Source organism: Hirundo rustica, chromosome 1 (genome assembly GCF_015227805.2).
Source record: "Hirundo rustica isolate bHirRus1 chromosome 1, bHirRus1.pri.v3, whole genome shotgun sequence".
Classification (NCBI taxonomy): domain Eukaryota; kingdom Metazoa; phylum Chordata; class Aves; order Passeriformes; family Hirundinidae; genus Hirundo; species Hirundo rustica.
This window is the reverse complement of record NC_053450.1, coordinates 33,083,564-33,093,793: the sequence shown is the minus strand read 5'-3', so window position 1 is coordinate 33,093,793 and position 10,230 is coordinate 33,083,564. Positions and strand designations below refer to the sequence as shown.

The 10,230-nt window shown below is 45.7% G+C and overlaps 1 protein-coding gene and 1 long non-coding RNA gene across 2 annotated transcripts; one reads left to right on the top strand and one right to left on the bottom strand.

The window, feature by feature from the left end:
- The first annotated feature begins 5,525 nt into the window (after positions 1-5,525).
- Positions 5,526-6,804, top strand: LOC120761264 (uncharacterized). The gene is made up of 3 exons (XR_005703589.2): positions 5,526-5,600; positions 5,893-6,009; positions 6,662-6,804. It is a non-coding gene; the product is annotated as an uncharacterized LOC120761264 (long non-coding RNA).
- Positions 6,805-7,427: 623 nt separating this feature from the next.
- MSC (musculin) lies at positions 7,428-9,741 on the bottom strand. Its single transcript, XM_040074814.2, has 2 exons — positions 9,220-9,741; positions 7,428-8,445 (listed from the first exon to the last, which is right to left on the bottom strand). The coding sequence occupies exons 1-2, from the start codon at positions 9,739-9,741 to the stop codon at positions 8,359-8,361; spliced, it is 609 nt and encodes a 202-aa protein (XP_039930748.1). The 3' UTR covers positions 7,428-8,358.
- Positions 9,742-10,230: the final 489 nt, after the last annotated feature.

Below are 10,230 nucleotides of genomic sequence, written 5' to 3'. Positions count from 1 at the left end.
CTTCTTTTTAATAGTTTTATTTTGTTCTAGGTAAGGCACAGTTGGTGCCACACTATATGGAGCCATGCATACACCACCTTTGTGCCTACTTCCTGTTCCCATGTTTCTTCTTGACCACATTGGCAGGGAATCGAGGTGCCAGGGACATTCAGGGAGTTCAGGGGCCCACTGGAGCTGTAGGCAGCCCGTGCACACACACACCCCTGCAGGAGGCTCCTTAGTCTGTGGGCTTATTGAAGGAGCCATGGCTGGTGCCAAGGGCCCTAACACCATTCCTACTGTGTTCCTAGTGCTGATCCTCACATCATCCATTCCTAACGCTCTGAGAAATCACCAACCGTATGAAGCTCAACAAGGGAAAGTTCTGGATTCTGCACTTGGGATGGTGTAGCTCTGGATGTACGGACAGACTGGGGAATGAGAGGCTGGAAAGAAGCAATGCAGAAAAAGACCTGGGTGTCCTGCTTCATGGCAAGTTGAATCTGAGTCAGCAGAGCCCTGGCAGCCAGGAGGGTCAGCTGTGTCCTGGGGGGTATCAGGCGCAGCATCACCAGCTGGGCAAGGAAGGGATTGTCCTGCTCTGCTCTGCACTGGGGCGGCCTCACCTCGAGTGCTGGGGGCAGTTTTGGGCTCCTCAATATAAAAAAAGACATTAAACTATTATAGAGTGTCCAAAGGGGGGGCAACGGATGGTGAAGGGCCTCGAGGTGGAAACCATATGTGGAGCGGCTGAGGTCACTTGTTCTGTTCAGCCTGGAGGAGACCGAGGGCAGAGCTGGCTGCAGTTACAAGTTCCTCCTGAGGGGAAGAGCAGGGACAGACACTGACCTCTGTCTGTGGTGACCAGTGACAGGGCTCGAGGGAACGGCCTGAGGCTGTGAGGGGAGGTTAGGTCGGATATTAGGAAAAGGTTCTTCACCCACAGAGCCAGCGGGTGGCGCCCATGCCCCGCCTGCGGTGCCGATCCTGGCGCTCTCCGGCCGGGCCGGGCTCTCCGCGTCGTCGGGCCGGGCTCTCCCTGCCGGTCCGAGCTCTCCCCGCGCCGCCGGGCCGAGCTCTCCCTGCCGGGCCAGGCCGGGCTCTCCCCGCGCCGCCGGGCCGGGCTCTCCCCGCGGGGCCAGGCCGAGCTCTCCCCGCCGGGCCAGGCCGAACTCTCCCCGCCGGGCCAGGCCGAGCTCTCCTCGCCGGGCCAGGCCGGGCTCTCCCCGCCGGGCCAGGCCGGGCTCTCCCCGCCGGGCCAGGCCGGGCTCTCCCCGCCGGGCCAGGCCGGGCTGTCCCCGCCGGGCCAGCCCGGGCTCTCCCCGCCGGGCCAGGCCGAGTTCTCCCCGCCGGGCCAGGCCGAGCTCTCCCCGCCGGGCCAGGTCGGACTCTGCCCCCCGCGCCAGCCTGGGCTCTCCGCCGCCGGGCCGGTGCAGCCGGGTTCCCGCAGGAGGAGCAAGGGGGCAGCAGCGGCCCGGGGAACGGCTCTGTTTGCCCTGGGAGGCAGCGGAGCCCCGGGAAGAAGGCGGCACTCTGGGACGCCTTTAAATGGGGCGGGTGCTGCCCAGCGCCAAGAAAAGAGGTGTCCGCTCTGCACCAGGTACAGAGGACTCCTAGTATTTGATGCTGATACTCCTTTATTAAACAAAGTAACGCTTAGGAGTGAGTGAACAAGCTCACAAGATGACGGTTGAACTGAAAGACTTAAGTCTTTTCCAATCTTAATTATTCTATCATCCTATGATTCTGAGCTGACGTAACTAGATAACCTCCCCATAGTCCTTTCTGTAGATGCATTTAAATATTTTTGAAGTGGCGAGTATATTCATCCCGCCCCGAGATTTTTCCAAACCTATCGTAGCCCTTTCGGCTAGTGTCTGCTGGCTCTTTACAAATCAGTTTTTCTCTTTGTTTCACCTGAATTTTTCTCCTCTTGGTCATGTCTCCCAGCCAGCTGCCAGTTCTCCAGGAGCCACCTCGGAAGAGAGCCAGGCACATGTCTCGATGAGAGAGAAAACACTTGTGCCAGCCAAAGATGCTGAAGGCCACCGGGGGCTGTCTCCCACTCTCATTCAGAGGCACACTTTTGTGGGATTACCAGAGTCTGGGAAATGTGTCTTTCTGTGTCTGCAGGTATCCAAGGTGGCTGCTGTCAGAAAAATTCTGTAAATCATAATTTGTCTATTCTGTCTTAAATGTTAAAGGAAAAAAAAAAAATCTTTCTTTGGCTTTACAACAATTACAGTGTAAATGTCTGAGAAGGGGGTAAAAAAAAAAAAAACGCGGCAGGGGGGCTGTTATATAATATTTAGTAGTTGAGACACACACTGAAAACCTGGAAGAGGAAATAGGGGTTGTTATATTTATTTGATGCCTCATGTACAATGACATTTTAGTGTTAAACTACCCTCAGAAAAAAAAATTATCTGCTGTCTTTCAATCCACTGCTAGACTTGGCACTTTCTTACACAGCAGGGCATATATTACATGGGAGCTGGACATAAATTTTAGTCACCTACCTATTTTACTCAGAGAAGTGGTGGAATCATCATTCCTGGTAGTCTTCAAGAAACACATAGATGTGGCACTTGGGGATACAGTTTAGTAGTGAACATGGCACTGGTTGGTTAGTGGTTGCACTCAGTGTTCTTACAGAATTTTTACAATCCTAAGGATTCTGTTCAGCTTCAGCAGCAGGTGATATACACATAAGAATGAAGGCATGCATGGTCTTCTCTGCACAGAAGAATCTAAAATAGAGAAAAATCTAAACCAAATATAAAACACAGGAGGTTCTGTGAACTGAAGACTTCACTTAAAATACAATAAGTTATTATATCTAAACAGCATGAAGGGCTGTTCTACGAAGATTGTCCTCTGGCTTTGATGTCACTTGTCCTGGACTAGCTTGTGTGTATGCTGTTTATGACTGTGCGCTCTCAATCTCCAGAATACTGTGACTTCAACTGTGTATTTTGAATGATCCCTATCCACTGCTGACTCACAAACTATGTCTTGGCAGTGGTTGGGAGAATGGCACATGTCCCACACCAAACCCACAAACCACACAGGGACCTCTCCAACAACCCAACAGCATAGATATTGAAGCTGCAGTGCTCAGGAATGCTTCTGGACACCATTTCTTTTTTACTTGTGACATCTCCAAGGGGCAGGTTTAATATAGGCTATGATACAAATGATATGCATACATGGGTACTGTATTTCAGGAATTCTGTGTGATTCTGTGTGTGACACATAGTTACACCTTCATCAGGATAAGACAGCTTAGGGCTGTCTTTCAAGAGAGTTTTCAGTTCATGCTTCATAACATCAATGTCATGCTGTTAAAACACTAAACTTGTTATCCAAGTATCTGTACAGACAGCTGAATTTCTTACATTTATTTCCATGTACCTCCAGCTGACACTTCATTTCTAGTGGATGAAGACAAATTTACTCTTGAGGAGTGGTTCCTTTTAACGGTCTACTTGCACATTTTGGTTGGTTAGATTCTCTCTCCAGTTACTCCTGTGAACAGAACTTCACAAATTTGTCAGTTTAGTTTTAATCCAGGGGTCCTACAGAAAAGGATTAAATTTTATGATTTTTTTCCCCCTCTTTTTCTCGTGTCAGAATGCTGTTTACTCAATCTTCCCCCAAACACCACAAGTTTTACTCTTTTTTCCTATGAAAAGGGCAAGAATTGGGCGCAACCCGAATGAATGTAATGTGTGTTTTTCCTGTGTTGAAATTTGTGATTCTGGGGTTTGAGCACCCCAGAGGTCTTCCTGCATACACATATACATCTTTTATAACCTCCACAGTTATACAGAGCTAATAGGCCTTAGAAATCTCAAGCATGTCCACACATAGCATGAGAATGTCACACACAGGAATATAAGGCTTTTTCAGGACTTCACCTTCCTAGTAAATAGCAAATAGCAATGTATCTCTCTCTTTGAAGAGGACAAAATTCAAAGACTACAGTAATTGCTTGTGCTGTTCCAATCCCAATTTTCTATGAACAGTCATGCCTACATGTACTTCTCATCTTTTACTGACTATGGGATTTAAGGTGCTAATAATGTAGCTTCTGTCATCACAGCAACTTGGAATTAAAATTAAAAAGTGATCCATTAATTTTTGGATTACCATCCATTGATTTTATTCTTTTTTCTGTAAAAATTCCTATAAGATAAAGGTGATGTTTTTTTCTGTGCCCTTCATATGTGCTGTGCTCACTACACAGTTTTTCATGTTCTTTAATGCAAACAATGTATCCATTATTCATTTATAAGGTTACTATAGGCTTGTATTTTTGGGTGGCTCTAAGTCCCTCTTCTTCCTTCTTTTTAGCTTTGTTGGCTTATGTAAAGTTTTGACATTTAAACCTGCCTCTATCCCTCCCAACATTAGATATTTAACTAAAATATTCAATATTTAACTGAATCGTGCCGTTTGTCCTCTTAGGGTCCTTTTAGAGTCAATAAAGAAAGACAAAGCAACTTTCAGATACTTAACTGAGATCTTAAAATAATTTATTCAACTCCCTCTTTCACCTTGGAGAACGCCTATGGAAAATGTATTGCTTACATAATCACCTTTACTTAGCCAAAAAGATCAGATTTTTACTCAGAATCCCTAGCATATCTGAGAGTTCTTTAAATGGTAGTTGTATAAAGATACTAAGAGGGAAAAGTATGGCTTAGGTATTTTTTAATGTGCAAACTATGTTTCTTTTGCTCAGAATTGTTAATATTTTCAATAGGAGAGACATGGTTTCCTTGTATAAGCAAGCACATGCATTGGAAGGGAAAGGTTAATGATGGTTAATGATCTGCTGCATCAGATTCCTACACAGAATAGAGATAATAAAAAGTACCACACAACAATTGTATTAATTTAAAGTCATAAAGATGTTGTTGGGAGGCAAGTATTCCTCTTTATATATGGACTGTTTACCCAGAAGTCAATGCAGGTAATCTGCCAGTCAGATTTCACATGAAGCAGGTTTTGGCTGAATAGCAGTCACAGGTAATTTGGCATTTTATTTGTAAAACAGCTTCAGCAAATTCTGCATAACTTTATGGGCTTGAGAAGGGTTCATCTTTTACCTAGTGCAAGGAACATTAATATAACCCAAAATCATCAAGCACAAACTTGTCAAGTCTAATAAAAATGTTTGTATTTCTTACTTTCTGTGCTTGTGAACTGCAGCTGTGTGAGGCAGTTTTTCACTTTAGGTCTCCCTTCCACATACCTCTATAACTTCCAGACAAACCAAACAGTCAAACTTCACAGGTGAAATTAATTTACTATATCAGGTTGTCAAAAACTTTAAAAAAACCAAAACAAAACAAAAAAACCCAAAAAACCAGAGGAAGACATTTATTATCTTTCAGTGGAATCTGTTAATACTTAAAAATAGCATTTTAGAATGTTTTGTTCACCTCATTCATGTAAAGAACTGATCTGACGTTTATCTGAGCTTTAAAAAATGTTTCAAAACTACATGCATGTATTTTTGATGTGTCTTTATAGGTGAGGAATGCCAGAATATATGGCCTACCTGGCATTTTCCTGGAAAGACAGCAGCCTTCACCTCAGGACAAACCCACAGGGTACCTGTTCAATTACCTGATCTTTTTCTAATCATATAATGCATCTCACTGAGAGAGAAGAAGATTAATTTACTTTTAAAAAACAATATTTATGAAACCAAGGATTAAAATGAATGATTTGAAATATTAGATCTTTACTGGAGAAATCTAAACATCCCTAATTGCCGCATTAAGAGAAATAAGTATACACTAATACATATATCTCTGTATAGAGGTATGTAAAAGAAAAATACTGAGTCTTGTACAACATTCAGTATCTAAAGGCTGTCATTTTCTCTTTGTCATTTCTCAGATCAGATTTTGACCTGAAATGCTACCTCTGGCCACTGTTTACTTCTGTTCTAAAACCACTGATAGTCTGTTGGGACACCACCAATACATGGATGTGTCTGTTACTGTAACAAACACAGTAAGTGCATTCATTACTTTATGCAGAAAATATTTCTATCTATTATGCAGGCACAAAGAAAAATGTACTTGAGAGCATGCAGTATGGTGCATGAGTGGAAACAATCCTCATCCCCAGTTTTGATCTACTGTATTTACATAACCACTTCATATCTGGGAATATACACTGAATATTTTTTCCCATCTCTCTGCACAGACCTTTCTATACTGTTTAAAGTTCTCCAGTGTTCCTTGTTTTTCTGATCTCCTAGAGACGTTAGCCAATTAAAGCTGGGAGCAAGGCCAAAACCAGCTAAATATCACAACTGAGATTATCTCAAGTGGTACCTTAGTTAAACTGCTGAATAATCTTTTTTTCAGGGTTCAGATAAACATTGTTTGAGTTTCCTCATACCTTATGCCTTCCTAAAGGTCCTTAATTTTGTTTTGTTTATGTTCTTTCCTTTTTATAAAGCTTCTTAGAGGAAGTAAGGTGGAGTACCATCTCAGCTGCATTAACTGCAAATTAGGATAGCCCTTTTCCTCCACAGACTTTCTCTGGAGGAAAAAAATGGAAGTTAAATTATATTATGGTCTCTGTACAGCTTGCCCCCAAATCACTAAAAGCAACAATTTCAGCAGATCCTGGACTGTGCTTTCATTTTATTTTGCAGTGTCTCTGGATGATGTTATATTTCACAAGAAGAAAACCAATTTCTGCAGTTCACCTACTTGCAGGACACTACCAATAGTCAGACTTGGTCCTCTATGCAGTATTTCAAACTGGAAATCCAAGACATAGGATGACCTGACAACAAATTAGGTTAAACTGTTTCTTGTTAAACAAATGTTTCTCCCTCCTCACTGCTTACATTAGGAAGAGGTGACTTTTTCTTCTCTAAAGCAATTCAGTTTTCTCCATTTTGAGGGAAAAAAAAGAAAAAAAAGAAATAAAATAAAATAAAATAAATAAATAAATAAAAAACGGTCTTAGGTCTTATTTCAGGAGTTTTAATCTTAAAACAGGAAAATTCTGTTCTCAACTAGGAAAACTCATCTGATTTCCCCACTGCAAAACTACAGTTAAAAAGCAAAAGACATTGCAGATGGAAGTGCCAAACAGCAAAAGGAGCTATTACACTATATGACTTTGATTTCTTAATCTGCATTTGTTTATTCTTCCACTTCACGGAAGAGAATATTACAGAGCATTCTGTAAGTTGGTAAAACTTGGCCATCCCTGCTGATTGATACAGTACTACACCTTGAATGAATTGTTTGGGGTAAAAGTGTTCTTATCTGACTCTTGCTGGAAATGTATCTGCCCTCAAGAGATGGGGAAGATAACTGTGTTTACAGAAGTGGGTTTCAAGAACATGCATTACAAAGACACTCACATATGGATGCAGTCACACACTATCACAGTACCAGTAAGTCATTGTATCCAAGCTTTTAATGTAATTTATAAAAAAATAGAGTTATTTACATTTGCAACTTATTTGATGGCATCCTCTTTTATTACAACATTTGAATCTGTACGGAAATTTGAGAGTAAACTTCTCAATGGTAAGCATAACAGTACAGGAAAAATATTTAAAACACTGAATTCTTGTTATTTTGCAGCATCATACAAACACATTCTTTACAACACATGCACCCCTGGCCTTACAGTAAGCAGAATTCCCTTCCAGATTAAGGCACAGAAACTCTGACACATTTTAGGGACAGTCCCACATTCTTACATGTGGTATTTTAAGACATAACCAAAGGAATTATTTTAATTCCAATGGGTTGTAACAGATTGTGTCCACTTACACATTTTTAAGAAAACTCTGATCAAAGGGACCAAAAGGAAAAAAGTATGACTAATTTGCATAGTTGCAGTAAACCAGACCCATGAATACAAAAGCCATCAAAATATATTATAAATCTATCTGACTTTCAAAGCTACATTAAAATACTATTTTGCTTTACAATACAAATAACACTGTTTGGGGTTAGTTTGTAGAATTGTATTTTGGTCCATGCTGTTAATTCTGTATCATTATATTCCTCTTCCATTAGTTTAAAAGCCTTAGAACAGCAGGTCCTCAGGCAGTGGTAAGAATGATGAAGCCAAGTCTTAGACTTCAGCTGCTGCAGTCAGTTCATAAAACCTCTAACTTCAACCACTTCCATTCTTTCCTGCTTTAAAAAATCTGCCCCCAGAACACTAAGGGGAAAGAATGATGAGGGATGCAGATTTAACACTGTTAGAGATGGGGGTTTGCCCCATCTTCTAGTCCTGAGCTGATAAATCACAGCTCTTAATAATATCCAACCCATTAAAAAAAAAAAAAATCAACAATAATAAATCCTCAATTTAGTCTGACTATGCAGTGGTTCCACATAATCTGCTGGCAGTAGAAACTTCTTTGGTGTCAGAGTCAGGTCTTCCTGAAACCACAAACGGCCAAGTCTGTAAGCAAAAAGAAAAAAAAAAAAAAAAAAAAAAAAAAAAAAAAAAAAAAAAAAAAAGGAAAAAAAAGGTATTTCTTATTAAAAGAAAGTTTATCCTTGTATGAAACTGGAGCTTTACTGATAGATGTCTAACTCTGGTTCAGTTGCAAACACGTCATCATGTTTTAGTCCCTGTGGGAAGCACAGAGCTGAGTTCCTCTAACAAATATTTTCATTACGTTTTTCACTGTAATTAAATGCTCCACAGAAGGTCTGCAATGGTCAGCAACAGTGCTCATATCCAAAGTGCACGTTTATCTTGCTTTGAAACTCTTGGCGTCATTTAATAAATAAAAAACCGTATAATCTATTCCAAAACAACTCTGCTGTATATAAGAAAATGTTTTACCCTGTGACAACCATCGGGCGTTTAATTTTGTACCGATGAACTCATGACGCTCTGCTGGTGCTGCAGGCCAGCCCGCAGACCGATTACTCCTTCTTCGGACACTAAGCTTGCCTAATGCCCGAGGAATGTCATCTTTAGGGTCCCCTATTCCGACTCCCCGGGACTGACACACCCGCCCATCCCCGAAGGCCGAGCCCAGGCCCGGGGTGCGAGGGCCACTGGGGATTTGCGGAGCAGCCAGGACCGCCCCGCCGCTCCTTCCACGGCGGGCACGGCCTGAGCGCCGCCACCCTGCCCGGGCACCGGCCCCGGGGCTGCCCCGAGGTGCCCAGGGATTCCCCAAGGGTGCCCCGAGCCGCGCCCCGCCCGCCCCCCGCGCCGTACCAGGTTGACGGGATGGACGTAGCCGTTCTCGTAGCGGTCCTCCTGCAGGAGCTGCCGGAGGTGGGCGATGTAGCTGGACGCCAGGCGCAGCGTGTCCAGCTTGGAGAGCTTGGTGTCGGGCGGCACCCAGGGCAGGCTCGTCTTCAGCCGGGAGAACGCCTTGCTCAGCACCCTCATCCGCGCCCGCTCCCGCGCGTTGGCCGCGTTGCGCTGGGACTGCTTCCCCTCGGCCGGCGGCCCCCGCGACCCCGACGCCGCCTTCTTGCCCCCGGGGCCGCCGCCCCGCACCCGTTTCCTCTTGCAGCCGCTGCCCGCCGGCCCCGCCGCGCAGCTACCCTCGCCGTCCTCTTCCTCCTCATCTTCCTCCTCCTCCTCCTCCTCCGCCGCCGAGGAGTTGTCCCCCGAGGGGTAGAGCCCGCCGCGGGGCTGGCACTTGGCCGGCGGCGGCGGGTAGTCCAGCTGCAGCGCCCGCAGGTCCATGTCTGGCAGCTCCTCCGCCTCGCTGGCGGAGCCCGTGGACATGGCCCCGGGCGGGCGGCGGGGAGGCGGGCAGCGCGGCAGGCAGGCGGGGGCGGACGGCCGAGCCGAGTCGGCCCAGAGCGGGGCGGCCCCGCCGCGGAGAGTCCGAGCCGGGGCGGGGGCGCGGGGGGGCGCGGAGGGGGGATGCGCCCCTTGACAGCGCTATATATCGGGTGTCCGCGGAGCGAACCATCTGCCGGGCGGAGGGGAGGAGAGGGGCGCGGGGCGGGGGTCGGGCCCCGCGGAGCCCCGCGCCGGGGGCGGTGCCGGCCCGCGGTCCGCGGCGGGGCTGCTGCGGCGGCGCGCAGAGCCAGAGCCCCGTGGGGCGGCACACACGTGCGGGTGGGGGTACACGGACACGCGGGATGTCTCCGTGTGTGTTTTTGCTCTTGGGCGTCACGCCTTTCCCACTAGACAGCCCCCTGTCCTCTCCTCGGAGAACTGAAAATACCTCCAGGGCTGGTCCCGCCAGTGTTCGCGCAGGGTGGAGCG